Raw genomic sequence first — 27,847 nt, forward strand, 5'->3', positions numbered from 1 at the left:
CGTGTGCTGTCAAACTATTGGATGTTGTCTCTCGAAAGCAGACAAGGTCACATGCATGCTGTCAAACTATTGGACGTTGTCTCTCTAAAGCAGACATGCGAAACGGTCACACTGTTTTGGCGGCTCTGGGCCTTATTGGGCCTGCTGCGCCGCCAAAACATTGTGATGGGCCTCATCAGTCCAATATTTTGGTAGTGTTGGCTTTTGGGCCTATATTATTTGATCTGACAAATCCATGTGTGCTGTCAAACTATTGGATGTTGTCTCTCGAAAGCAGACAAGGTCACATGCATGCTGTCAAACTATTGGACGTTGTCTCTCGAAAGCAGACATGCGAAACGGTCACACTGTTTTGGCGGCTCTGGGCCTTATTGGGCCTGCTGCGCCGCCAAAACATTGTGATGGCCCTCATCAGTCCAATATTTTGGTAGTGTTGGCTTTTGGGCCTATATTATTTGATCCGACAAATCCATGTGTGCTGTCAAACTATTGGATGTTGTCTCTCGAAAGCAGACAAGGTCACATGCATGCTGTCAAACTATTGGACGTTGTCTCTCGAAAGCAGACATGCGGAAACGGTCACACTGATTTGGCGGCGCTGGGCTTTATTGGGCCAGCCGCGCCACCAAAACATTGTTATGGGCCTCATCAGCCCAATATTTTGGTAGTGTTGACTTTTGGGTCTATTTTATTTGACATCAGCCCATAACGTAAAAATATTGGGCTTTTTGGGCCTGCGCCACAAAAATATTTTGATGGGCCTCATCAGCCCAATATTGGGACTGTTGACGTTTGGGCCTATTTTATTTGATCCGACAAATCCACGTGTGCTGTCAAACTATTGGATGTTGTCTCTCGAAAGCAGACATGCGGGAGCACAAATCCACGTGTGCTGTCAAACTATTGGATGTTGTCTCTCGAAAGCAGACATACGGAAACGGTCACACTGTTTTGGCGGCGCTGGGCTTTATTGGGCTTGCCCCGCCGCCAAAACATTGTGATGGGCCTCATCAGCACAAAATTTTGGCAGTATAAACTTTTATGCCCATTGTGACAAGCCCATATATTTTAGTCGACAATTCAACGTGTTAGACTTGTCCATTGGTGCACGTGTGGGGTCTTCGAAAAACAGACAGAGGGGTCACATGTGCCCGCAAATCTCCTCACAATGACGGGGCCCATACGGAAGGGCCTACTCGGCCTACCCAATATTATAAATACAAAGGCCCATACAACATAAACTTGCGCAGTCGGTTCTGAGCCCAATTGAATGTAGCACAATGTTCTTACAGTGAAGGCCCATTCGACCCAGTATGACCGTGACAGGGCCCATACGGTAGGGCATTGTGCAGACAAGGCCACATGCATGCTCAGATCCATCCAGCTTCGCTGATTCCGCGTTTGGGCCACGCATTCCATGCGGCCCAATATTTTTTGAATGTAAGCCCATTCTGCCCAATAATACAAGGGCCAGGCTTTGTGCAAGAGAGTTCATGAGCGGACAAAGTTATGCAGGCTCACATGTGGGCTAACTGTAATGTATTGATTTAGTAACGATGAACTTGTGATTTCTTATTATGAAAATCCTTGAAAATCACAAAAGCAGTTTAATATAGACAAACGGCCGGATAACAAAACTAATCAAACATGAGCATCGAATATTAAAAGATCAAACAAAACGAATTCATTTCGAGGCTCAGTCCCCACATCTACGCAAACACAAGCGAACCAACCAAACAACACACAATCGAGAACATTATAACGCGGTCAACACCCACGGCACCTACCTATCGCAAAATCACCCCCAAAACGCTTGACAAAATCAATACATGGTGAAAAGGGAGGAAAAGGATTACCTAAAACTGCCTACTCACGGCGTCGACAACACCAAGCAGTTGACTCGCCGTGAGAACGAAACAGAGCATTAAGAACTCACAATCGCGAGAGAAGCAAAAAGGAGAAGTGAGGGGGTGAAGCTAGAGAGGAGGAGAAAACCCTTTCCAGAGAGATTTATGAACCGTGTGTGTGTGAGTGTACTGTGGAGGAGGTGCACAGTGCACAGACACCCTATATATATTTAGGTTAATGCTGAATCCAACGGCTCAAATAAAACCTTAAGATCCAACGGTGAAGAACTAATTTTAAGATATCGGGCTAGACCAGTAATGGTCACATGAATATTGGGCTCGATACATAAATACTAGCTTTGTATTTAAAATATTAATCGGCAAAGTAACTTGCTTTTAAAAGCATAATTCAGAAAGAATAATAAAACCATGTAGAATAATAGAATAGAATAGAATAGAGGGGAAGCGCATAGAATATAAAGAGAGAAACATGAGATAATCTTAACCATATATGACCGAGCTCTCCTTTCATATCCTCTCCGCCGCTCCAAAGCACTGTTACATACAATGTTAAATAAGATCCTGCAGAAATAAAATGTAATGTTAAATAAGGTACTTCAGAAATACAAATCGCAAGCATATCATCCAATAAGCTGTTAATATATGATTGGATAAGTCTAAAATCACCCCCCTGCATACTTTTCTTCACCTGGGCTTCAGAATATAATTGTTTTCCCATAAGTTGGAAACCAACTCTCTATAGTGACATATCTGACAAATGCCATTTGAGGTTTTACCCTTTGTAGGTGCCCTCTATTCTGCAAAGACACAAATGAGAATCATCAGAATAGCAATGACAAAACAAAACAAAAGAATAGCCTCGTTCTAATCCCACAATTTTAAATAGAACAAACTTAACACCCAAAAAACAAGCCAACCCTATGCTGACAAAATCTCCCACAATAAGAATAACACAAAGCTTCTTAATTTAGTGATGTTCATGGAAAGTCATTTACCAAAGGGCACGCTCAGTTCTGTCTCACCCAGGCCCAGCAACCTAAATTTGAACAGTACAAAACGTGCTTGGTAAGCAACCTAAATTTGAACAGTACAAAACGTGCTTGGTAAATGCATCAAATAATATCACATGTTCAGGAGTATGGCAGCATTGAAATTCACTAATCACTATGATTATTAACTACTAAAAGAGCAAGATTTCTCTTTTCTTCTTCACTTTGTATTTAATTAAGGGTGAAATAAATAAAAAATAATCCAGAGATAGCGAAAATCTCAACATGAATTCAGAAGTCCTCATACATGTCAGACTGACAGTTCATATGATAATATGCAAGGTATTTACAGTAAAAACTGCATGAACCTTGTACAAGGAAAATCACTCAAGTGCGTATAACTATAACAAACCCATATACGAGGAGAATGTCATAGGCTACTAGAATGGACAATCATATTAAGAGAATATCAAAGGGAGCATCCAAGAGAACATTACACAACCTGTCCAACTATTTGTATTCCGTCTGATGAAGCAGAGAACTTAGAACTATGGCAAAAGTGAAACAACAATGAAATGCACAAAGGCTTATTAAAGCATCAGCCATTAAGCAAAAGCTAAAGCTCTGTGAGTTTGAATGACATGTGATTAAAAAAAAAAGGATTAGATGAAGTTAAAAGAGCAAGAACACTAACCTTCATAATTCGGTTGAGTTTGCAAAACAAAGGTATTGTAGATGTTCATGCAAAGACATTTACAAACAGTTTGTTTATTCTGCCTCAACAAATAGGTTAGGAGCTTCTCTGCCTCATACTGACATATTAAAGGAAAATAAATAAATAGATCTCTTTACAAAAAATAAGGTTGGATTTTTTTTCAACCAATTTTTTACTATCCAATCTTTTTAATTTTATTTTTTCCTCCAAAAACTTCACATTCACACTCACTTTCCAAACAAAATGTCACATTCAACAATTATTTTAAACTCAAAAGCATCAAAACGAGCAATACAAAATAAAAACAAAACCACAAAAGAACACACCCACGTTTGGAGATGGCCAAATAGTAAGGATAAAATATCCAATATGTAAATCAAGTACCTGAGAGTTGTGCAGAATCATCAGATTCCGGGTGAAGGAGGAGCTACAACACATTATCATTTCCACTAAGTAAAATAACAGAGATAGGTGGAATAATCTTCAATAATCAACACAGACCATATTTAGATGAAAAATGATAGCAAGAATTCAATCTACACCAGATGCCCATGTAGACACACCCTGACTTAGAGATCCACCTATTTCATGGAAGGTACAAATTTTGGATTAGGTGCACAGAAAAATCACATATATATCAGAGTAGGCAATATACAAAACATGCAAATATTTTGGACATGAGGGCTAAAGAGTATGCAGTTAGCCCCTCAGGCAATAGATTGATACCATGATAACTATATTGAAAAAAACAAAAGGACACAATGAGTGGCTCCAAAAGCTGACAAAAAAGGGCTCCTAGTAGTATCTACCTTGTTTGATAAGACGATGATAATCACAATTGGGTAAATGCAGAGTGACAAAAAACAATCAAACCAGTTTATGAAATTACATAAACAGAGAGCGCACCTAAGAAATCATCCCCAACAAGTGAAAACAATAATAAGCAAAACAAGTGGGGAATTAATTTCAACTTTTTGAACAGACAGAGTGAAGTAGGTGATCACAACAGCCCCAATCAGCTCTTAAAGAACGGAAATCTTCAGCAGGGAAACCCAGCTAGCCAGTTGATTTGAAAGCCATTAACACAGAAAGCGGATTAAATAATAAGATATTATGAGTCAACCCCCGGTACTCTCCTCTTCATTCACCGCCTCAAATTGATCCCCAAAATATGCCAGATTGGAACCGAATTTCAGAAAACCCCTCTTTGTTCAAACAAATATGAAATCATTCAATACTCGCCCATTTGATACAAAGATCAAAGGGCACAGGTTTATAAGCACTTCAAAAAACGTTTACATTTGAAATCACAAAAACTCATATTTGTCATTACGAAACGTCCATTACGAGTACCAAATATCACAATCTCACAACTTCGCTGTCAGAGCAAGTGGTGACTGTGAACTTGTCGCTCAGACAATCATTATACAGAGATCTAGTTCAAAACACACAGAGATAAGCTTATAAACAACCAAAATATGGAAGCAAAAACAACAATGCCAAATGGTTTGATCCAAAACTAAAATTCGAACAAAAAACCTCGCAACTTTTTGTCAATCTCGGCGTAGAGGCCCGGCACCATGACTTCGAAACCTAAAACTAACGAACCGTAGTTCTCCAGGGTGCGCCCACGGGAGGGAGTAAACAGCGAATGCCCTAACTACGGCTCATTCAAACACCAACTATTGTTAGGTTTTGACAATTGGTTAGACGGACGCACCGAAATACATATGCCGGAAGACCCCCAATGGGAGTGGGACGGACGATATATTATTGTTCCATGACATATACGCCTATTGAAGCGAAATTGCGACTTTCGTAATCCGAATTCTAACCTAAAAAACGTGTTTGTATGAACAAATAGGTGTTTTCATTTTCAAGCATTAATCAGTTTTTACATTAACCAGGGTAAAGCTTGAATTATTTTCAGGAAATTTACAGTTGAAAAGACAATGGAAGTTTTCACCGGAGGTTAAACATAGGGTGGACGAGGATAAATAATCTCTCTGTGTAGATGTTGGATGATTTAGATTTAAACTTAGGCTTCAATAATCAGTCGTAATAATGGTTGGATTTATATATCATCATTGATTGTCAGGCACATAATTGGATATTTTGTGCATTTTAAGAATTACAGTTTGTTAGCCAAGGTCACCTGGCTATCTGCTTTTCTCACTTAACATAAAAAAAATAAACAACAAGTGTTATATTCAAGGGCAGTATATACTGATCCAGTTATCTTATACTAATACAGGGCCGAAGAGGTGGTCCTGTTGGGATGCCAAAAATTTTACTAAATAAAACATGAGTTGCAAGTACATTTACAGGGGACATACTTGGAACTCCTCTGTAGATACCAAGAGAGCTTGACCTTGAGTTCAGTTTGGTGCCGATGGGATTCTGTAACTTAGGACAAGATAGATTCCTCGTCTTGCCTTTCTGGTGATATGAGCATCCCATCTAGGAATATGTGGTGTTGGGAGGCTTGATTCCCATAGCTTGATAGTAATCGTGCTCCGCGTTTGCCAATCGATTCTTGAAGAGGGCCCATTCCCTTCTACACCTCTCCCTTACCTGCAGCAAAGAAAAAATGTGAGCTTCTTCTTACACGAGAAACCACACAATACAAACAAACTTGCTAGAATCAAAATAAGAGTTCAGAATTTATTATATAAGTGCATTGTCTCGTGTACAGATAATGGTTGGATCAGAAAAAGCAGCGATCGTTTGTACCCCTTCCCATGGTGCCCTGCCATCCATAGCTTGACCCTGCGAAGGAGAACGGGAAATCAACGATTGGAAATATTGCATGAAGTGGTTCACATAAAAGATGATAGACGGCCCAATGGTACCTGATTGCCAAGTGAAGGAACCGTTTGGTGTACAATCCATTGGGAATCAACTACCCCTATCTTTTGATGAGCTGGCTGAGTTTCAGAAAGAAAGCCAACCATTCAGAACAAAGTGAATATTTATAAGCAAGGAAACTAAATTACTTCATTACACGGGTTATGGCTTACTTCAACGCATTTCCTAAGAGCAAAGTCGAGACCCCATCCATGCACCAAGTCATTCTGCAGCATAAGCAGTAAGGAAATTTAGTGATCCTTTTCGAATCCAGGTAATTTTTGTCCATGTGGGAACTTGTGTGACCTGAATCAAATGCCAGACACAGCGCCATGCATCTCTGGAGAACACCGGTGCCATGATCTCAACAAATCTGTGCAAGAACATGTTGATGAGTTAAGTAAAAACTTATCTAAATAGATGCGTAAACAGAAAAGTGATCATATACGCTGCACACGGTGGCAAATGAGGGTCTGTGCACCATCCTGGTCTTTCCTCAGTCTCCCTGTTATTAAAGCAGAACATGTTTTTATTTATAAATATTGAAGAGAAATGAGATGATTATTTTTTTATTTTCAGGCTGATATACAAATTTGAAATTTTCATACTTGTGAACTTCAACATCATCTCGCCTCCTTGTCATCATCCATGTCATTCCTCCGTCCGGTGATAAGGCAGGCTGTGAGATGTCTAACCCATGCTTCTTCACGAGTTTTATGTATCTGCCATGGAGGGATATATAAATGTTAGCTCAAACACAAGAGTGAGCTGGTTCAAAAATCAACAGGATGCAAGCAATTTTTCCTCACTCTTCAAAGTCAAAATTATCGACGCCAAGGTCCTCATCCCATATAAATACATAATCGTATGTAGCCACAATGTCTGGATGCAAAAATCGCTTAGCATACCACCTTCAATGACAAATTACATTTCATTCAAAGTTTTCAATCATAAGCAAAGATGACAAGGAAGAATTAACTTGCTGCTACAAAGATTACCATTTAGTTTGCTTTGGCACGCTCACATGGATAGCACTTTTCGACCACTCAAATTGATCCCACTCACTCGTCACACCGTCGTAGTGAAACAACAAAATCATAAAGTTTTCTGTCAACTGTTGCAACTTTGTCAACCAACCAATACATTAAAAGCACATCTAAATGTAGGGCATGGTGGAATTTCATATTACCTTCTTCACAGCTGCATTGATGTTGTCTTTCTGTTCATAGCCCACCGTAAAGGTTATAAGATACCTCGGTTTCACAATCAAGTCCTACAATTGTCAAATGATCTTGTCAAGAGACAATGGAGGAAAAATAGTTAACAGGGCTAAAAATGTCAGGGCAAAGCAAGTACACCTCATTAGGAAGACCCCACAATCTGCGAGCATATAAATCGGACTCTGATGCAATGATGCCAGGTGGCAGCCTTTCAGCGCCTCGAGGATTGGTCGGGACCCAAATCTGTCAACAAAACAACTGAAATTAAGGTAATAGATTTAATAGGAACAAGCCTGTTGACACAACCCCTGCTTGCTCACCTCAGTGTTATTAGGCTTCCGGGGAAGGCCTTTCCGGCCTTTAAGAGATGACAATGCATTTAACAGAGCCTGAGTTGAGAGACCCGAGTACTTGTCTTCTATGAAAGCAAGATCAATGGAAGGAAATATGTTCGTTGAAAAACTGACCTGAAAAGAATCAGCCAAATGCATTTTAGGTGTACAGTAATATGCCAAGTCCTAAGGTAAATGATGTGTAAGAAATTTCCAGGAGTTAGGACCAGGTCATGCCTTAGTCAATGAAAGTTTAGGAAAAGATACACCTACAAAGAAGCCACATACGATCCCCACAAACATCATCATGATCAGCCTCATGGATTCATTCGATCGTCTGATACCATTGCTGCGAATACAAAGAACAAAATCATCAATCAAGGACGTTGCAACCATATACTACGTTGATTTATTCTACTACAGGGACTTACTTGGAAAACGAGGATCTTCGAATAGGCAGCGGCATTTTCAACCACAATCTTTACAGCAGATGGCCCAACAAAATCACGACCACATTAGTTTCATCAAAATCTACCCAGATATATAAACCACTTTATCGATTAAAAAAGCAATTTTTGTTAGAAATGTTAATCCAGGGCTAAAATAAAGAAGAGACACGAAACTAATGACATAACTGATTCATCACTTCGTCACCAATACACGCGTATACAGAATACGACTGTCGGAATCATCCCAAAAATCAAGCCCTAACCAACGTCCTTACGGACTACAATTCAACAGTTTGAACGCCGGAAACAGAGTGATTCTTACCGTTTGAAAAATTTCACCCAGGATCGCTTTTGAACACCGCCGCTACGTCCGAGGATTCAAAATAAAGTGGGCTCAAAGCAAATGATTATACAATGAAGAACAAAAAAGCAACACCCAAACCCAGAGCAACGCAGCGCAATGATATAAGTTTCCCAACCAAATAAAATTCAAATAAATTTCGAGACTGTGGAAATTCGCAAAATCAGTTCGCAGTTAGACAGACAGTATTGGAAAGAAACTAGAAAAAAATCTTCAAATACGCGGAAAATTAGTACATGTGGGGCCCAGTGTGGAATTTTTTAAGGAATAAAACGAATAAATGTTTTTTTTCTCGATCTGCTCCTCCGGATAACGACAGGTCTGGAACATATATTAGTTGAACGAACGTTGCAATATTTCCAACAATTGTATCTCTTTCTTTCTGTATAGTAAAAGTATTTTTAATACGTCCACCTGTATTTTGAATTCTAATCCACATATAAAGAAACAAATAAGAATTTGTATGATAGTTGGTCATCTTAATGTAATTGTGTATCTCTTCTTTCCAAAGCTGTCCCTCCCAACGGAAGGACCCGTCTTCTATAGTTCTATTGCCTATAAATTAAAATAAGGTTGACTTTCAAATATGTTAGAGCAGGCCGTCTTTGAGCTTATTACTTTAGACATAACTCAAAATTGGGCTTATGAATGTTTTCGTCAATAAGTCCAGTATGAAATTCATGGGCCTAATATACTGTTCTCTTAAAAAAAAACAAACGACAGAATTCTTACAAAAAAAAAAAAAAAAAACAAATTGGATTGTAAATTAATACTCGTATTACAATCTACAAGGAGCGTGAAGATGCCACGTAGCGAACATCGGACAGTAGACTTCCATTGACGCCCAATTTCCAAATATGGTTCCAAAGCCATTTTAGCGACGGGTTTCTCCCCATCTGTACACTTACCTTATGTGAAACGGATTAAAGTTTTTCCGATTAACCACATGGCAAGATTCGTCGATTCGGCCCTCAGCCCACGACGGATCTTCGGAATCTGATCTAGTGACTATCTCGAATCTAAGCTGCTGACGTTCGCACGATCTGCAAAGAGGAGGGTCAAACGATGTCGTCACCGGACAGTGCGGCAATCTTGGACAACTTGAAGGAGCTCGATAGGTTGAAGAAAGAGCAGGAAGAAATGATTCAGGAGATCAACAAGATGCACAAGAAACTACAATCTAGTGAGCTATTGGTCTACCAAGTTAAAGTTTGGTCACTTCATTTTATCTGTTATTTGATTACATTAGTTATTGCCATTCACCCTTTCATTTATTATGACTCTTCTAATAATTACTATTGTCATCTACTTCTGGGTAATGTTCTCCATCATAAAGGATGTGCCTTCATTTATTCTTGCTTGGAATTTTTGTAAGGAGCAAATAATTTAAAGCTATTGTGAATTTTAAGTGTTTCGTGACTTGGGATTACAGATATTAAGTTGTTACTGTGACTTGGGATTCCGTGAGAATATGTGTTGTCTGAGATTAATGTGCACATAAGATCGACCTAAGATCAATCCAACAATCTTTAATTTTTCCTTGATTATGTTAATTAAAGTTTTGTTTAATAGCTTTTGTGGCATCAGTTTGTCTGGAGCAACATCAATAAATACGAACCAAAGCATAAAGTTGAGCTCAAACAAGTTCGTCAACTATCATTTTGAAGCAATACTTGGTGTGTCCTGGTTTATGTGTGTAATTAATACTTCAACGACTGGAAGTTCTGAAAACAATTAATAATAGGCTTTCTGCTATAAGCAGTTCTTTTACTTTAAGATATATGGTTAGTTGTGTTGATGGAATAATACTGTTTACTGGATAGCCAGAAGCTTAAACTGTTAACTCTCAGCTTTTTAGTAACTTCTAATGCAGATGTAATTGAAATTCATGTCTTTGTTTGTAATTCTTCCTTGCTGAGCTTTCATTTAGTTATTTATTTTTAAAATTCTTTTTTCTTGCACTGTGTTATCACTTTGTCAACAACTCTGCATTCTTTGACATACTTTCATTATGTAGATCCGGAGGTGGTTGAAAAGCCTGGTGATAGTTCTCTATCACGCCTTAAAATGCTATATATTCAAGCCAAAGAGCTATCAGAAAATGAAGTGAGGTATGTTTCAATTGCTGTCATTTTACCTATTTAAGATGTTGCTGATTGTTAATATATATTTCATTTAGCAAAAATTCTATTAAACTTGGGAAACACTTTTTGTTTCTCTGTCTTTGCAGTGTGTCCAGTCAATTGCTAGGGCAACTGGATGCATTAATTCCTTCTGGAAATGCTGGACAGCATCGAAGAAGGATAGGTTTGTGCCTATGACAAGCATTACAATAGGATTGATATGAAGAGTAGCAGACTTAACCTAACAAATCATAGCCACATGTATTCCTTCTAACTGAATTATTATCACTTACTACTATTTGGCTGACCTTGTTGTAGATAGTGGCGAGCAGAAGAAAAAAAGGATGAAGGCTGATCCAGAAGTCCCAAGACAGTCTGCTTCCATTCGCAATCCTCTCGAGTCTCTTGCAAACCTGAAGGGCGAACAAGTATGTCTTCAGCTTGCACTCTGTCACCAGACTGTTATCTCCCTTAGCCATGTGCTTGATTTCAAGGTTATTACTGATTATAAACCTCCACATCCTTCAGGTGGCAGCAAGGATAGTTCAAGAGGATAATGGAAAGGATGAGTGGTTTGTTGTTAAAGTAATCCATTTTGATAAAGAAACGAGAGAGTATGTTCTGTTCCCCTACGTTGGCTACCTTACTAACCAGCTTGCTCTTTTTCGGTCCTCTTGGAGAATGTTGTAAGAAATATAAGCCAGCACCAAGTCATTTTGTGGCTCATTTTGTATCGCTGTATAGGTTTGAAGTGCTGGATGAGGAACCAGGTGATGATGAAGACAGCACTGGCCAGAGGTCTGCGTTTCTTCTACCTATCTACTAAGATTGCTGTATTCATGACCCTGAACTACTTATTCCCTGTGGCTTACAGGAAATACAAACTGCCCATGTCACATATTATACCTTTTCCGAAAAGGAATGATCTCTCGAGTGCACCCGACTTTCCTCCGGGAAAACATGTTTTGGCTGTTTATCCAGAAACCACTGCACTGTATAAAGCAACGGTTGTCCAGGCTCGTAAGGTACTTGTTTGTTTCTCACAATTGGTTTGTATCAACATATAAAATTACACAGGATTAACTAAAGCTCCCCTTGACATAAACTGATGCTGCTGAATTACAATCATTTAGAGGAAGAATGACGAGTAAGTTAACTAGGCCTTCTCATTCTTTGCAGCGTTATCTTTAGTTAGTTAATGTGGCGTCTCCAGTATTTCAGCTTTTTATTTACGTCTCTTCCATTGGCTGTCATAGTTACATTTTGGAATTTGATGATGATGAAGAAGATGGATCTTTGCCTCAGCGGTCTGTGCCCTTCCACAGAGTTGTTCCTCTTCCTGAAGGGTATCGTCAGTGATTGTTTTGTGTTATTATAGTTGTAAAAGATGATGGGAACCAGGAGCACACTGAATGAAATGTGTATTTAATCCAATAATGTGAACTGTCTCCAAGCTCATCTCCACAGACAATTAGCCTGAATATGTTACTTTTCTTTTCTGATAGCCATCCTTCTATATGTAATCCGTCTGGTGATTTGTAATAACCTATTCCAGGATACCCACTGCACTGCCCACAGTGGATTGTGAAAGGCTCTTCGGATTCTGCCTGCCACACAAGAGCCAGAAAATCATATTAAAGAACTCACTGCAAAACATGTTAGCCAATTGTAATGAGTAATTGAACAACCATGCCATGATCAAGTGGATTAAATGACTCTTCCCAGATAAGAAAAGGTGTTTGCTCACTAGTCAAGATCATTGCCTGTCAGCATTTGTAATTGGTGCAACAATAATTAAAAATTTGCAACTTTCTTGGAGCTTTTGATGAGATATACATGTATATATAGTAGTGCAGGTGTGGTGGCTGCGGCTGATAAAGAAGTGTATGCATCATGAAAGCAACAGGCATGATGTCCATATTCATAAATTAATCTAAAAATTAGGATTAAAAACAATTATTGTCAAGCAAACAATCAGAGTTATCACTTTTGACTCTTTGCATATTGGTGATCAAATTGTGCTCGGAGAAAGCTTTGATCTTAGCTCGAGAGCGTTGCTATCGACGTGTTCGTTAACCTCAAAAGTTGATATCAAGGTATGTTGGCTCTTGATACAACTACAAACATGCTCAACCCAGTTCAGGATCTTGGACTTATAACTGTGGGCAAACAGCCAAAGGGCGTCTGTTTTGTACCCAGAAAGTCTTTACTGCCTCTTTTATACTGATCCTGTCAGTCATATATATGAAACAAGAAGACCAATGCTTTTGTGTGAACTTACTTGAAAACTGGCTGACTATTTTGCTAACGGATGCTTCCATTTCCACATTACTGCAGCGTTACGTACACGATGTAAATGTCTCTCTGAAACAGGGAACAACACAGCAAATACAGTGATGGGAATATTTTATACAGAAATTTGCTGACCTGATTAATGCGTGCCTAAGGCAGAGGATAATAAGCATTGTGATGCTTCTCAACGTGTCAAACTGTAATCATGCCGCCATGTTCACTGCTCGTCGTCATTCAAATAGTAATAATTACTTGGTAGAAAAATAGATAAGGTGGATTCTGAAGACTGGACCAAAGATCAGCTCTACTTTCCATTGCGTCGAGTCTGTCGACCTAAATGTTGTTGGGCCTCCCAAATGCCTAATTCATTCAAAGCTTCAATGCATGTTAGTGTAATGCATGTTTTGGAATCTTATTTCAACAAATCTAACGACGATTCCCCACCGAATTTTTTATTTTTGTACCGAAGATCAGAGCTTGATTCCATAGATCATCCAAAACTGAAGAGACGACATTTCCATGTGCCTGCATGCATTCATTCATAAAAGGTAACATTTTTATTAAAGAAACCAACAATTTCTTGTAGAGAAAAAGAGACCTTTTCCGAAAAGCTGTAACCCTTTATTGTCAGTTACATGTTTTTTACAAAAGAGTTTTGAAATCCTGCAAAGGGAACGATAGTGGGATTCCGTATGTTGTGAACAGGGTCTACGTTGTCGTCTTCCTTGAACCTTCATGGACGTTACTAATTTCCGTAGTGAGATCTGAGGAACACTCTGGATAAATGCCAATCGATTTTGCCTTAATTTGCCGATAAGCTTCGAGGCAGAGGGGCTTCTTTTGACTAGATCTGTTTTTGTAAGTTTAGCTCCAAGTTATCATTCAATTCACGTTTCTTCTAGGCGCTTTCAACATTCGTGTGCGAACGGCAATGTGAACTTTCTTTTTGTTTCCTGTGCACGCATTTAAATTTCCATGTCATTATCTGTTGCGTGATCCAATTATCAATACCATTTACGGGGTTTGATTACTCTGGAAGCGGATAAGTTTGTTTCGGATGAGTACCCTTATACGTCTATTTCATCGCATACGACACCAGCCCAGCGTGGAAGACCTGGTCTGAAATGGTCTCTGTTAAGTCAGCAAACCTGAGGGCGTCGGTTGTTATTGCGGTGGCCGCCTTCATCCTGGATTAGCTGTTGAGTAACGCGTGGTTGAATTTTCTTTTGCATAAAACATATATAGGGTTCTTGACATTGGGCGATTTAGGGTTTGCTACTTGGCGTGCATCCTTGTTTGGTATTTGACTACGGAAGCTTTAGTTTATTTCAGGATTTTGCTTTGATACCCCCTTTTTGTTCACTGGAGGAATACTTGTAATATTCTGTGGGATTGATTGATACGCTGACCTTTGGTATCTCGTCTTCTGTATTGTGAAGGTCACTGGGGACAGAGGTTCTTAAAATCTTGAAGGTGTCTTAACTGATTTGATGGGAAACAGCAATTCTAGTCCTAGGGCTGAGGAGGGGAGATGGAGACAATCTTCAATGACTGGAACCAATTCTGCGTCTGGTTGGCATCATGATCAACATACCCAGTCAACTTATTCCCAATATGCTCAGAACTACCCTGTGCAGCATCCCTATCCAGCACCAGGCGTTTATCCACCTGTGGATCAGTATCCTGCACCTCAAAATTATGGAAATCCTTCACAATCTTATGCTCCTCCGACCAGACCACATGCACCACAAAAGAAGCTTGATAGGAGGTATTCAAGGATTGCTGACAACTATAATTCGTTAGAAGAGGTATGTTTGTGCAAATATTGATGCAGATAATTGTTGAGTTTCGACTTTGATGGGACCTATAGGATGGTGTTGAAGTGTCTGTTTGTAAGCCATGGTGAAATTTTTAATTCTGAAAGAAATGTATATACTGAATAGTTAATAACAAGGAGGTTGACATGAAAGGATGAAATGTATGATTTGATTTAATGATTGGTTTTAAGATTCTGGATTTAGAATAGTTTTTGGTTTGGGTATGTAATTTTCCATGGTCCCCGTATGCTTTGTCAAATGTAATTCTTCTGTGTTCACACTTTGCTTCCCATTCTATGTGTTTTTAAGTATATTCTAATGTCTTTTAAGATATTTTGTCTTTTACTAAACCTTTAAATATGGAATTTTTTGTTTGATAATATTCAGGTGACTGAAGCTCTTGCACGTGCTGGTCTTGAGTCGTCCAACCTGATTGTTGGAATTGATTTTACTAAGAGCAATGAATGGACAGGTCGGGCCTCCTTATTTTCACCTTTTGGTTGAATATCTTAGGAACTAACTATAAGTTTCAAAGAGATAACCTGAACTTGATTCCATCTTCAGGCAAGAGGTCATACAATGGTAGAAGCTTACATCACATTGGGAGTGGCCTAAATCCATACGAACAAGCAATATCAATTATTGGGAAAACCTTGGCGGCCTTTGATGATGATAATTTGATCCCTTGTTTTGGATTTGGAGATGGTAATTGTTGATAAACTTTTGGTTGTTTTTTAAATCTGTGAGTTTCCTCTCACCCTCTTCCCAAATTTTAAGTCACCGATTCTTCTATCTAAATGATCTTGGCAGCAAGCACACATGATCAGGATGTGTTCAGTTTCTATCCTGATGGAAATTTTTGCAATGGATTTGAAGAAGTCTTGAGCCGATACAGAGAAATTGTTCCAAATCTGAGACTGGCAGGTAAACTACCAATCTAGTTTGGTTTCTCTGTCCCTGGCATTTGAATGATTGATTCTTTAAGGCTTACAATTTGTTTTACTTTTCTGCTTACAGGTCCAACATCATTTGCACCAATAATTGAAATGGCTACAACTATTGTCGAGCAGAGTGGAGGCCAGTATCATGTTCTATTGATCATTGCAGATGGGCAGGTATATGGTGTCATATGCCTTTTCCACAATTTTTAAGAGGTTCTTCTTGTTCTATTAGCTAATTCAATTATGCCTAAAATATCATATGCCCATTTATAGGTTACAAGAAGTGTTGATACTGAAAATGGCCATTTAAGTCCTCAAGAGAGGAAAACTGTTCAAGCAATTGTTGAGGCTAGGTTAGTTTTGCAATACCATTTACAATTATTTTGTCAAGTTTCCAATCTAGATCCCAAGAGTAAAAACTAAAAATATTTGCAGCAAGTTCCCATTGTCTATTATCTTAGTTGGAGTTGGAGACGGCCCCTGGGACACAATGAGAGAATTTGATGACAACATCCCTGCTCGTGATTACGATAATTTCCAGGTCAGTTCAGTTACTTGCTTCAGACCATGTCTCTTAAATAAGCCAGTGAACACATACTTAGAATTTTTTTGGGTTACACTTACAAATGATTATGTTTGTGTTCTACAGTTTGTCAATTTTACTGAGATTATGTCCAAAAACACTCATCAATCTCGAAAGGAAACAGAGTTCGCTCTGTCAGCATTGATGGAAATTCCATCTCAGTATAAAGCAACAATGGAGCTTAATTTGTTGGGGTAAATTTTTTGGCTCCTACTTGGTGTCCTTAAATTGTTTACGTGTAACATCATAATGAATTATTCATATATCATTGTGTTTTTAGCGGAAGGAGAGGGAACGCCCCGGAACGAATTGCCCTTCCACCTCCCATCTATGGTACAGGTTTTGGCTCTGGTTCAAAACCCTCACGTGCAACTACCTTTAAGCAGAGCTATGAGTCATTTCATGAGCACCATGTTCCAAAGGATGAAGCTCCTTCTGCCCCTAGTTCCAATTATGAGCACCAGGTATCATCTATATATAGATATGGACTACCTTTAGACATCTTATCAATATCATCAAACATTGGAGATTTTGTAGTAATGTAACTTTAGGTCTTTTAACTTCAGAATACTTATTTCTTTTCACTTATTTGCCTCTGGGTTTTACAGGTTTGCCCAATCTGCCTTACCAACCCCAAGGATATGGCTTTCGGCTGTGGTCATCAGGTAAATCTATTTAATTTTCTGGTGGCAATATTAGAAGAATTACGGGGCACAAAATGATGATTCTTTTTCTAAATGTTTCTTTCAGACATGCTGCGAATGTGGCCAAGACCTTCAATCGTGTCCAATATGCCGCAGTCCAATAGTGACCAGAATAAAGCTCTATTAAGTTGCATGCCCAAGTTTCTTTTGCGTCATTTTCAGCTTGAATCAATTATTGGATGTGCATATGCCATAGCTAGCTTGGATTCTTTGTTCTGGTGCCTTGTAAAGAATTTTACCTCATTTGCAATTGTTTGGCATGTTTATTCTTTTGGGAGCCCTGTAAAAAGTGCCGTTGGAACCTAAACCTGAAATAACATGGTAGATGTTTTACCATGAGCAATTTTTCGCAGTAGAGAGTTCTGGATGATGTTGTGTGACAGCAGTTGAAGTGAAATTACTGTTCTGGATGGTGTTGTAATGGTTTGCTAATAAGATCGAACGAACCGCTTGCATAATGATTTGAGCTTAGCCTACGCACACACACTTCCATTCTCTCTTTTCTTTTTGGTTTTCATGAAGGCCGTTAAGGAGGGGGATAACCTCCAAGGAACCTTGACTAAATTAAGAAAGTAAAAGGACTGAGAGTGGTCGTGGGTACAAATTACAATCCAATGAATTTTTTACTCATCTCAAATTTTTTGAAATTCCAAAACTTTCAAAAACCTTGTCCGGTGATGGTTATAAGTCCTCCTGCAATAAAAAAAAACTGAATGCTAACTCGGCCAATGATCCGTAGCATTATTTTTCCAACATCCCATAAATAGTGCTCACTCACCAATAATTGCAACATGCATTAAATTTTGATGGTTTATGCGTCTGAGTTTAAAGCTGGAGAAGTGCTTCTAATGTGAGTGATGGTGATGGTGATGATGATTTAGTTTTCCATCCACAAACCTGTCCTCTTCTTGCAATGAATGCACCCAACAAACTGCTGACCTAATAACCACTTCCATCCCAGGCACACAATATGATACAGTGTATGTGAAGAAAGTGACAGCTCAGCTCTCTCTTAAAATACCAACAGTGTTCCTTCTTCTCTTTTCATTCTCTTTGCCAGCCATGGCCATGGCCTCCGCAGCTGCCAAACTCTCTTACCAGAGGCTCAAGCACGATATTTGGTTCGATGAAGAAGATAATGTGGTAAGGAGGAGATTGGGGGAGCAATCAAGGCTGAGAAGATTTCCCATCAGGAGAAAACTGAGGGTGAAGATCCCTCGGCTGAGGAGGTTCTTGGGGAGAAAAGTGAGACAGGTAAGAGGCGCATGGAAAAAGGTGTGTAGGAGACTCAAGGAAAGTCAGTCCCATTTTGGGGATCTTTTTGCTGGAAATTATTTGTTCATGCAGGTCAATCCAACTCCATTGAAGTATGCTGCTGATAATAGTTTTTGTTACAAGTCTTTTGCTAAAGGCCACAGTAATCATCAATATAGTCCTGCCCTGTGTCCTTCTAGGCTTTCTGATGTTCCTAGGGTTGTTTAGAATTGTTTTTGTCTTGTGTGCTATATTGGAATGGACTTCGTCGCTGGTAACTGTACCATACATATCTCGTAAGATTATGAAGTTGGTTTCGATTTTGGATATGCTATTTATGTTTATAAATTTACTAGATTAAAGCAGTCAATGAGTTGAGATTTGAACTGAGTTACCAAGTGAATGACAAAAGATTGAAGCTTTTATTAATTACTGATGGTAGATGGAAATGCAAGTAAGATGATGCATAACTAACTTATTATGGAAAATGAAAGGAGTGATGACCGCGTTGGTGGGTGAGAATTTATTGCTGACGTTTAATTTCCACTCAAAACAAATAGAGCATTATCCCCTTTTTCTATTTCTTTTTTTCTCTTCCCAATACGATGTGACGTGAGTTATGACTACCATTAGCATAAAAATAGTGAAACAAACGACGTACAATATTAACAGCAAAGCATAAGCAGCAGTGGCGTGGCTGATTCCACATGTTTACACCAACTCATTCAGAGATCTTCTTCAGCTATACAACGTTACTATAAAGCTTTTGCGGTTCAATGACATGAAACATTGCGGGAAAGCATTCCAAGAGGTGAATACAAAGTTCGTAGTTAACATATATGTATTTACATTCAACTGCAGCATCCACCTCCTTGAGTGACGGCGCCATCTCTTCCACCTGCCGGGCCTTGAGGCCGCCCATACCCAATTTTGATACCCGAAGACTGCAGTTTTGGTTCAAACATCTTAGCATCTAACATGGATAAGACACATAGCAACTGATCCCAATAAAGTGGTTTACCTCATTGGATACATCGAAGACGCCTTCCTGAATCTTCTCAAGTATCTTGCCAGCCGTCTGAGTGAATGCCTGCGTGAAAAATAATACAACTTAAATGAGAGAGCCAAATATGCCATAATAGTTAGCTCTGAGATTGCTGCTAAAGTTCAGTATACTTTGTTTTGAACACAGTACCTCCTCAACATTTTGAGCTGTCCTTGCAGATGCCTCCAAGAACAGAAGTCCATTTTCTTTTGCAAACTGTTCTCCCTCCTCTTTGCTAACAGCTCTCCGATGAGCAAGATCACTTTTATTCCCTATGAGCATGATTGTCATATTTGGATTCGCATGCTGTCGAGCATCTTCCAGCCAGCTTGCAAGATGGTTGAACGTTTCCCTCCTACACAATACACACGGCATGCATTAAGGATAGCATCCCAAGAAGACAAACATAAATTTTAGAATTTGATACTACAATTTTAAGAAGCCATTACATTTGCTCAGAGATTCACAAGTCGCTACACTTAGTTAAAGAATTCGATTTTTCCTCAGCATTAGTGTAACAATTTGGTGCCAAAAAGGTACCTAAAATAGATAAAATATGGAATAGAGAACTCTTATGCCCCCGCGAACTCCCCCCCCCCCCCCCCCCCCCCCTTTACTTCAATGAAAATAGAGAATAAACTTTGATATTTCCATTTATCACATAAACCCTGCCAAAAAACTTGCATTGTTACAATTGATCCAAGCCTTAAACACTATTGATGGGAAGAGGGCATTATGATGTGCATTTTGGAGGCCAGCTGCTATAACCATCAGCATCAATAGTACTGATTCATTAAAACAGATTATGAATGAAAAACGTAAAAAGAAGTGAAACTTGCATATCAATTATCATGAACCTCAGAAATTAATGGCACAAGTTCATTTTAGGGACAGGAATAGATAACAAGTAAAATGCTTGCAAGGAAGGTAAAAATGTATGCGAATAACAAATAACAAAATGCCAATGCAAAAGAACATATCCTACTATCCTTTACCTGGTGATATCATAAACTAGAAGTGCCCCAGCAGCTCCTCTGTAGTATGATCTAGTGATGGATCTGAAAGACTCCTGACCAGCCTATGGGACAGCAAACATAAAATTTTCCCATATTCTACAAAGTTAAGTATATACCAGATACAATATCCACAGTGAAGAAGGTTAATTCAATGAAAAGAAAAGCAAACAGTAACACTTATATGTTCTGGATTCTACATGCACTAACAAGATGTGACAAAAAGTAGAACTCCTAAGTGCAAGGAGGATCTACCTCATATTTGAATAATTACTACCATAGTACCATAACATCTTCAAAGCTAACTCGCCTAATATATGGTCATTGAAAAGTACACACACATGCAACCAATCCCTCATATTTACAAATTATTGTTGATTCTGTTCCTAGGTGGACTTCTATTACCGATTCAAAGTTTAGACATAATTTTCATCGTAGAAACAACGGATAATTCTGGTGAGAATTTATGAAAATTAAGCACTCAATTTAACATACTCTCGTGCACAATATGTTGATGTGAATCTATAATAAACAGTTTCCCCTATCACACTACATGGTGGGAGACCGAAATAATTCATATTCAATTGAAATTCGAGTACAGTGAGAGGTTTTTCTCAAGAATCAAATACTAAAAACTGTCCCAGCAATCCATGATAGCAGAAGATTCTAATCACCACAATGAAGCACAAATTTGGCCCAAATGAAATCGAAAAAGTGAATTACAGTGTCCCAAATCTGAAGCTTAATTGGCCTGCCGTCGATTGTAACCATTCGAGCCCCAAATTCAACTCCAATTGTGAGATCATGCACCGGCTGAAACCTCTTATCGGTGAATTGCAAAAGCAAACATGATTTGCCAACACCTACAAACACGATTTCGGATAAAAAATCGAACAAACTGCACTAGGGTTTTAAGACCCCGGAAAATTCGACGAGATGAAAGCGTTTCCCTTACCAGTGTCGCCGATGATTATGTACTTGAAGAGGTAATCGTACGACATTCTTCTCCCTCCTGGAACGACGACGTTTTTGGCTGTACAGAAAAAAAGGGAGACGTATGTGTGTCTGGTTTCTCTGGTTTACGCCAACAAACTGTCAACAAGAAGATGGATGCGTACAAGCGTATACTTGTATTATACTCTTCTGTTTACTGGTACTACAGATGCCGTAAATACTTTATTATGAAATGAAAAGCCCAAAAATACGAAAACAATTGAGGCAAAAAAGATAAACATCACAGCTCAGCTCAGAATCTCACAAAAGCCTAACATAGATTAATACAGTATATAAATAGAAAAAGCTTTGATTTGAATGGCAATTATTTTCTTACCCTTTTTGGCAAGCAACCACGATACCGTCCTTACAAATATTCATCTGGGCCTGCCTGCCTGAGGGCATCGGCTCTGTTATGGAATGGTATTTGATTGGACCATAATAAGGTACCAAAATCATCAGAGACCATTCCAATTTCCAACCAAGTGGGCTTTGGCTTGGCTTATAGCTCTTGGGTCCCTTACCCTTTTCTCTGGTCTGCCAGAGCCAGACCACAATCTAGTGTGGTTCTTATCTTCAAGCATGCAGTCTCAATTATCTTCACAACAAGTGCAAGTCTCTCCCTCATCCTCTCTTTTCGAACTGAACTGCATCTGCAAGAGAGGACATGAATTCCGCGACGACCTTTCATTTCAAAATCTTGGAATGCTGCTATGCAGCCATTGTGCCAAAGACCCATTTCATGACCTCTTTTCCTCAGCCCTCTCCCACAAAGCTAATCCACTTGTCGTCATCCAGGACTTTGCGCTTCAGGTTTGTCCCACTTGTTGCAGAAGCTTCAGAGTGGGCGCCTGATGAGATTGAACTCGAAGAGGATGATGATGTTGATGAAGAAGGAGGATTCGATGAGGCTAATACTTCCGCGCCGTTTACGTGGGCAGGCAATGAGGAGTCTCTGGATTCTGGAGGGAAAAGTGAGGAGGCAGGGGACCCCGACCCCGAGGAGGCCAAGCTTTTCGTTGGAAACTTGCCTTACAATGTTGATAGCGAACAGTTAGCTCAACTCTTTGAAAAGGCTGGCGTTGTGGAAGTCTCTGAGGTAACAAAAACAACTGAGTATGTGCTATTATCAGCTATCTACTTGAATAAACCTTTAAAGACGACACTCTCTTTAGGACTAACCATTGTATGTAGTGAGTAGCTTTAAGTGCTACAGGAAGTTAAGAAGGGTGTGTTAAACTTTGCAGGTGATATATAATAGACAAACAGATCAAAGTCGAGGTTTTGGATTTGTGACAATGAGCAGTGTGGAAGAAGCAGAGAAGGCAGTAGAGATGTTCAATGGCTTTGTGAGTTGCTTCTTGTTTCTCTTCTCCTTCACACCGACTGAGTAGTTGATCATATTGGTGAGTGATTCTTTATGATTCAGGAGATAGAAGGAAGACTGTTAACAGTCAATAAGGCAGCTCCTAGAGGTTCTCCGCCAGAAAGGGTTCCTAGAGCGTATGAGGCTGAGCCCGCCTTCAAAATGTACGTAGGGAACCTTCCATGGCAAGTGGACGACGATCGGCTGGAGCAGGTTTTCAGCGAGCATGGCAAGGTGGTGAATGCCCGGGTAATATATGATCGGGAAACAGGGCGATCGCGTGGTTTTGGTTTCGTCACAATGGCTCAAGAGGCTGAAGTTAATGACGCCATAGCAGCTCTTGATGGACAGGTGAGGAAACACAATACTGTTGGCCCATTTGTAGAATGAATGAAATATGGAGATAGATACATACCTCATCGGGTTTTGTGTTGTGCAGAATTTGGATGGAAGGGCAATTAGAGTTAATGTTGCTGAGGAGAGACCACGACGAAGCTTCTGATTCAGAGCTACTGCCTCAGTTTGAACATATCTATTGAAGTACTGCTACTTATTGACTAAGTTGCATTTTTACAAAGCTCCTACACGCTTAAAAGAAACTATTTTCACATGACTGAATGAATGAATTCTTCTGTTCAATGATGTCTCCTGTGATAAAACCTTGTATAGACTACAAAACCTGCCAAAAGATATATTATGTGTGTATAAAGTTTAGAGGCTTCTTTGTGCCTTCCCCATCAAGCACTCGAAATATATTTTCAAGATGCATGCGGGATTCATAATGCATAGCCGAAGAAGCCTTACAACAACAGTGTCGGAATGAAAATAGTTAAAATTGTCAAATTCCTGAGAGCATGCAAAAGCAATCGTTGAAACTGCATAGGCACAACAAGATGGATGCCATGGCAATGCCAAAATAGCAGATATTTTGACCACAATATAGAGTTCAAACCTAAGCACTAGTGTTTTCTGTTTCGGACACAAGACAGAGTTTGACACACATCAGTATAGGATGCTTGAGACTGTGGTTTCAGAAATACTGTGCAGATCCTTCCACCAGGGAGTAGTTCGGAGTGTGCTCGCTGTACTCCACTACGGCTGTTGGAGGCAGACGGCCAATGCAGATCTCATGGACAGTTTTGAAGAGTGGAAAGAGCTCCAGCCAACCCCTATGGTTCAACACCTCATAAACTTCCTTTGCAGTCGACACACCCTGGTGGAGATCCAATTGTACACATTTTTATGTGTTTTGCATAAGGTGATGATGTTCTCATGAAACATGCAAAATTTACCTGTAGTTTCTGGCCTTGCAGCATCTCTGCTTCTAGCTCATCCAATGATCTCTTTCCGCCGTTCCTAGCAAAAGCCTCTGCACATTTTCTGTTTCTTCCTCCCACTGTTACATCAAAGATCAGATGCAAAATTCATATTGCAGTGCCAAGGAGAAGGAAAGACTGGAGAGGTATGAATCTGTGGTTTACTTACAGCAGGTTGTGATTAAGTCTGCCACGCCGCAACTCTCGAAGAAGGTGCTGTCTTTGACTGAAGGGAAGAGTAGCTTCGAGAAAGCTTTCATTTCTCTCAAACCAATTCTCATGATTGCAGCCTGGTAAGAAACATCATTATTATGCAGGCACAACTTTGGTGTTAAAACTGATCTTGAGAGTTTCAAATTAGCTTTTACCTTGGTGTTATTTCCCATCTCCAACCCATCCACAAATCCTGTTTACAAAAGAAGGAAACTCATTGAGTATTAGTAATCACAAGAATGAATTCATTATAAAATAGAGCAAAACTTGTCGAATATCCATATATGTGCCTGCTGCAAGAGCCACCACATTCTTTAGTGTTCCGCATAGCTCGACTCCTTCCACATCTTCGACCTTTTAATATTGTTTGTTCACAGGACAAGACAAATGCACATCATTATTGTTGAGCTAACTAGGCCTTGTCTAATACAAATGGTGAATTTTATTTTACTCACTGCTGAGACCATAAAGTATGGATGATTGAACAGCTGCACCCATTTTGCGGCAGTCTCTCTGCTTCTCCTATATCCAACCGTAGCCTCACTAAATTTCTCTACTGCAATCTGTGCAAGCAAGCAATCATTGTCTTTTCATGTCATGAAAACATATGCAGAATAAGAAGAGGCGACTAAATGCTATAAGGTGAAAACAACCTCGTTGGCAATGTTGGCACCCATCAGAACACAACAATTAATCCCAAGCAATTCGGTTATGAGGGAAGAGATCATACATGGCCCTTCCCTCTTCACCTCCATTCCTTTGATGAGAGAGATTGCTTCTGCATCATCCCTTATCTTCCCCGCCAGGCGTTTACAAATGCCCTCCATAAACTGATGAGGTGTCACAAACACTAACATGTTGGCATCCCTCACTGCTCATTAGCCGCCATATTTGGCTGAATTAGACATCGTTGGACACACTTTATAACACAATCAAAATGCATTTACCTGCACTTTCGAGATCAGGGTCTGCAACGACGTTTTTACCGAGCTTTATGCCTGGAAGATACTTGACATTCTCCTGTGAAGAATAAGAGAGCTTATCAGAAATGTAACAACAGTTTCTATTTAAGGGAGATTATAACCATGAGAAGATTAGTTTTTACATTAGCTCTGTTGATTACTTCTGAGAGTTTTTCACCCGTTGGAAGTGTCTCTTCAAATACCCACATTCTCACTTCATCTGTTCCGACAAAATGTATAAATATATGATAAATCTCAAAATTTAGACAGCATTTGCATGTTGAGCTACAGCACCCTTTTATACTTTAGCAACAACTAGTGTTTAAGTTAAGAAGGTCAACTAAAATTTACGAAACCGATGAAAAAAAAAATAAAAATAAAAATAAAGAAAAGACGAGAGATGATAAAGCAAACACCTTATAAATTATGATCGGAAAAGCAATCGGGTCTTCCGAAAATAAGATACATAAATACCATGGAAAGAGTCGAGCTTTAGCGTGTTGGAAGCGATGAGTTTGGCGGCGACGCTTCCCCAATTGCCGCTGCCGACCACCGTGACTCTGGAGGTGACAGTGACAGGCGGCATAGCTCCTCCTCCGGTAGCGGCGGCGGAGACTGTATTATCGGCGGTATCTCCAAGGGAAGGAGTCATGATAAAATAAAGGAATGGAGGATAGGGAATGGGATGGAATGGAATGAAATGAATTGAATATAGGAGTAGGAGTAGGAGTAGGAGTTGGGGGAAGAGGGAGTTAAATGGCAACTGGGCGGAGAAGGAGAAGGCAGACACGTATCGTCATTTTCTATGTGCGAGCCTGATTCACATCCTGTTAAAATTTGGCGATCTACTCTATACAACTCAACTCAATTCAGCTCTGCTCAGCTGCCCTGCCCTGCCATGCTATTATATTGCTATTGCTATTGTTATTGCTAAAATTGCTTTTACTTTCTTCTTCCATTGTTTTTTATTTTTTTATCTTTTTCAAAATCCTTGTAATAAGAATAATAATAATAATGTGTAGAGAGTGTATAGACACTCTTCTTCAGTTGTTTCCAAGAGGAGGGGGAGGGGATAAACGAAGTGAAGTATGGTCCCATTAGTTCCCGAAGCCGTTGGTTGGTTGGTTGTATTAAGCAAAGCAATGTAGGTTTAAATTTAAGACAGCTGTGTGTGTGTGTGTGTTTGTTACTGTTATCGCGTTGTCAAGAAGCCACGCTGTCCGGACACGATTTGGTCCTCAAACTATTGGGCTAACAATGCAACATTGGGCTCAAATGATTGGCGGCCCATTTTGTCTTTTCGCTCAGTGACATATATAAATAAATACACACATGTTAGTACTGATGGTATCAATTAAGGCAGTGGGTGTACCGTGTATGGTAGGCAAAGATTGTTGGCACCTAACCTAACATACAAAAGTTGGAAATTGTAGTAGTATAATATATAATTACTCAATTCGATTAAGGTTCCTGCAAAGCTAGCGTTGTATAATCTATGAGCAGAATCAATTAATTGGTCAACGAATATATACTGCATGCATAGAAATAGATCGAATAGTATGTAGTAACTAATAATTAAGCAGAAGACTGAATGAAGAATATAACCTGAGGCTGGGCTGGGCTGGGAGGGGATGCCAAACAGACAATCGAAATTAGCTAGGACACTGCCCGCCGGTATAAGTATAACTAACTATATTATTATATATGCATGATATGGAGCATGTTATTCCTATTGCAGCAGGACATGCAGTCTGCATGTGGATCGAGTCATACATATATAGTATAGTATACATATGATATGCCCCAAGTGTACTTTCAATTAATGAATGCAGTGTGTGTACGGTAGTACGTTCATTTGTTTGCAGTTGCAGAGTGTGAGTGTGAGTGTGGCCTGAGCCTGAGCCTGAGCCTGAGCCTGAGCCTGAGGAGAGCAACAAGTCAAGTCCCAAACGTGACTGATGAATTGAGGATGATTTTTGTTGCAATTCGATCGTAGAATAGGCATGCAATGCAAGTTTAATCTGTCCTCTCTTCAGACCTTCTTTTAATTTGTTCCTTCTCAGATCGAACCGGCCAGTTCAGAACTATACATGCCTATGCCTGCGCTCCATCCTCCTTTCCACTTTCTGTTCAAATCCTTAATCATGTAAGACACTACACATTCATGCATGCATCTATTCTATATGTTATATGCGTGTCTGTGTGCGTATCAAGTTTTTAATCTTGCCTATTTCTCTTTAGTTTAGTCTCTCTCTTCCACTACTGGTGTATTAGTATAAATTATTATTGCAGTGCTCTTGGGCTGGGCCTGAAGGAGCTAGCGGGTAGGGACAGTTTCTGAATGCAATTTGGGCATGCATATGATATATATGGAGGAGTTGGGATGTATTATCTCCAATGCGGCAAACAAATTAATAGCTGATAATAATCATCCCTAGTTAAAT

The 27,847-nt window shown here is 39.5% G+C and overlaps 7 protein-coding genes and 1 long non-coding RNA gene across 50 annotated transcripts; 4 read left to right on the plus strand and 4 right to left on the minus strand.

The window, feature by feature from the left end:
* Positions 1-1,594: 1,594 nt before the first annotated feature.
* LOC127242572 (uncharacterized) lies at positions 1,595-8,981 on the minus strand. 37 transcript variants are annotated; one of them, XM_051262380.1, is made up of 20 exons: positions 8,743-8,979; positions 8,403-8,450; positions 8,209-8,320; positions 7,960-8,106; positions 7,778-7,882; positions 7,609-7,692; positions 7,418-7,533; positions 7,229-7,330; positions 7,028-7,141; positions 6,868-6,924; positions 6,726-6,792; positions 6,593-6,646; positions 6,425-6,499; positions 6,306-6,341; positions 5,112-6,146; positions 4,074-4,153; positions 3,957-3,999; positions 2,864-2,904; positions 2,547-2,665; positions 1,595-2,429 (listed from the first exon to the last, which is right to left on the minus strand). In XM_051262380.1, exons 2-15 carry the CDS (start codon positions 8,435-8,437, stop codon positions 6,033-6,035), a joined length of 1,218 nt encoding a protein of 405 aa, XP_051118337.1. In that variant the 5' UTR covers positions 8,438-8,450; positions 8,743-8,979; the 3' UTR covers positions 1,595-2,429; positions 2,547-2,665; positions 2,864-2,904; positions 3,957-3,999; positions 4,074-4,153; positions 5,112-6,032. The 37 variants fall into 37 exon arrangements, with proteins under 37 accessions (XP_051118337.1, XP_051118345.1, XP_051118305.1 ...); XM_051262388.1 differs by having other exon boundaries at positions 2,864-2,942; XM_051262348.1 differs by having other exon boundaries at positions 2,864-3,669.
* A 618-nt stretch (positions 8,982-9,599) lies between these two features.
* On the plus strand, positions 9,600-12,362 carry LOC127243781 (SAGA-associated factor 29 homolog A-like). Its single transcript, XM_051263944.1, has 9 exons — positions 9,600-9,964; positions 10,799-10,892; positions 11,012-11,088; positions 11,223-11,332; positions 11,433-11,518; positions 11,649-11,702; positions 11,779-11,929; positions 12,038-12,051; positions 12,161-12,362. The coding sequence occupies exons 1-9, from the start codon at positions 9,847-9,849 to the stop codon at positions 12,261-12,263; spliced, it is 807 nt and encodes a 268-aa protein (XP_051119901.1). The 5' UTR covers positions 9,600-9,846; the 3' UTR covers positions 12,264-12,362.
* LOC127243799 (uncharacterized) lies at positions 12,126-13,947 on the minus strand. 4 transcript variants are annotated; one of them, XR_007837036.1, is made up of 5 exons: positions 13,795-13,932; positions 13,641-13,721; positions 13,332-13,556; positions 13,186-13,235; positions 12,126-12,511 (listed from the first exon to the last, which is right to left on the minus strand). It is a non-coding gene; the product is annotated as an uncharacterized LOC127243799 (long non-coding RNA). The 4 variants fall into 4 exon arrangements; XR_007837037.1 differs by having other exon boundaries at positions 13,332-13,571; XR_007837038.1 differs by having other exon boundaries at positions 13,332-13,721; positions 13,832-13,947.
* Positions 13,912-17,584, plus strand: LOC127243738 (E3 ubiquitin-protein ligase RGLG2-like). Of its 3 annotated transcripts, none has more exons than XM_051263913.1 (12): positions 13,912-14,054; positions 14,636-15,004; positions 15,401-15,485; positions 15,578-15,718; positions 15,824-15,937; positions 16,031-16,128; positions 16,228-16,307; positions 16,390-16,495; positions 16,604-16,731; positions 16,818-17,001; positions 17,146-17,202; positions 17,288-17,584. In XM_051263913.1, exons 2-12 carry the CDS (start codon positions 14,687-14,689, stop codon positions 17,366-17,368), a joined length of 1,392 nt encoding a protein of 463 aa, XP_051119870.1. In that variant the 5' UTR covers positions 13,912-14,054; positions 14,636-14,686; the 3' UTR covers positions 17,369-17,584. The 3 variants fall into 3 exon arrangements, with proteins under 3 accessions (XP_051119870.1, XP_051119875.1, XP_051119863.1); XM_051263918.1 differs by lacking the exon at positions 13,912-14,054 and adding an exon at positions 14,248-14,394; XM_051263906.1 differs by lacking the exon at positions 13,912-14,054 and adding an exon at positions 14,345-14,495.
* A 130-nt stretch (positions 17,585-17,714) lies between these two features.
* LOC127243793 (uncharacterized) lies at positions 17,715-18,824 on the plus strand. The gene has a single exon (XM_051263954.1). It carries the CDS (start codon positions 18,304-18,306, stop codon positions 18,721-18,723), a length of 420 nt encoding a protein of 139 aa, XP_051119911.1. The 5' UTR covers positions 17,715-18,303; the 3' UTR covers positions 18,724-18,824.
* A 315-nt stretch (positions 18,825-19,139) lies between these two features.
* LOC127243786 (ras-related protein RABB1b) lies at positions 19,140-21,785 on the minus strand. The gene is made up of 6 exons (XM_051263949.1): positions 21,509-21,785; positions 21,277-21,416; positions 20,536-20,618; positions 19,691-19,895; positions 19,517-19,585; positions 19,140-19,439 (listed from the first exon to the last, which is right to left on the minus strand). The coding sequence occupies exons 1-6, from the start codon at positions 21,552-21,554 to the stop codon at positions 19,347-19,349; spliced, it is 636 nt and encodes a 211-aa protein (XP_051119906.1). The 5' UTR covers positions 21,555-21,785; the 3' UTR covers positions 19,140-19,346.
* Positions 21,786-22,125: 340 nt separating this feature from the next.
* Positions 22,126-23,554, plus strand: LOC127243773 (28 kDa ribonucleoprotein, chloroplastic-like). The gene is made up of 4 exons (XM_051263937.1): positions 22,126-22,645; positions 22,794-22,895; positions 22,976-23,263; positions 23,352-23,554. Exons 1-4 carry the CDS (start codon positions 22,214-22,216, stop codon positions 23,412-23,414), a joined length of 885 nt encoding a protein of 294 aa, XP_051119894.1. The 5' UTR covers positions 22,126-22,213; the 3' UTR covers positions 23,415-23,554.
* Positions 23,555-23,729: 175 nt separating this feature from the next.
* Positions 23,730-26,284, minus strand: LOC127243761 (glycerol-3-phosphate dehydrogenase [NAD(+)]-like). 2 transcript variants are annotated; one of them, XM_051263928.1, is made up of 10 exons: positions 25,878-26,284; positions 25,547-25,623; positions 25,389-25,461; positions 25,095-25,312; positions 24,897-25,004; positions 24,732-24,795; positions 24,597-24,634; positions 24,398-24,518; positions 24,205-24,308; positions 23,730-24,125 (listed from the first exon to the last, which is right to left on the minus strand). In XM_051263928.1, exons 1-10 carry the CDS (start codon positions 26,053-26,055, stop codon positions 23,943-23,945), a joined length of 1,164 nt encoding a protein of 387 aa, XP_051119885.1. In that variant the 5' UTR covers positions 26,056-26,284; the 3' UTR covers positions 23,730-23,942. The 2 variants fall into 2 exon arrangements, with proteins under 2 accessions (XP_051119885.1, XP_051119890.1); XM_051263933.1 differs by having other exon boundaries at positions 25,820-25,931.
* Between the last annotated feature and the right edge of the window lie 1,563 nt (positions 26,285-27,847).

The sequence above is a fragment of the Andrographis paniculata genome, unplaced genomic scaffold (genome assembly GCF_009805555.1).
Source record: "Andrographis paniculata isolate CXL003 unplaced genomic scaffold, ASM980555v1 Contig19END, whole genome shotgun sequence".
Lineage (NCBI taxonomy): Eukaryota > Viridiplantae > Streptophyta > Magnoliopsida > Lamiales > Acanthaceae > Andrographis > Andrographis paniculata.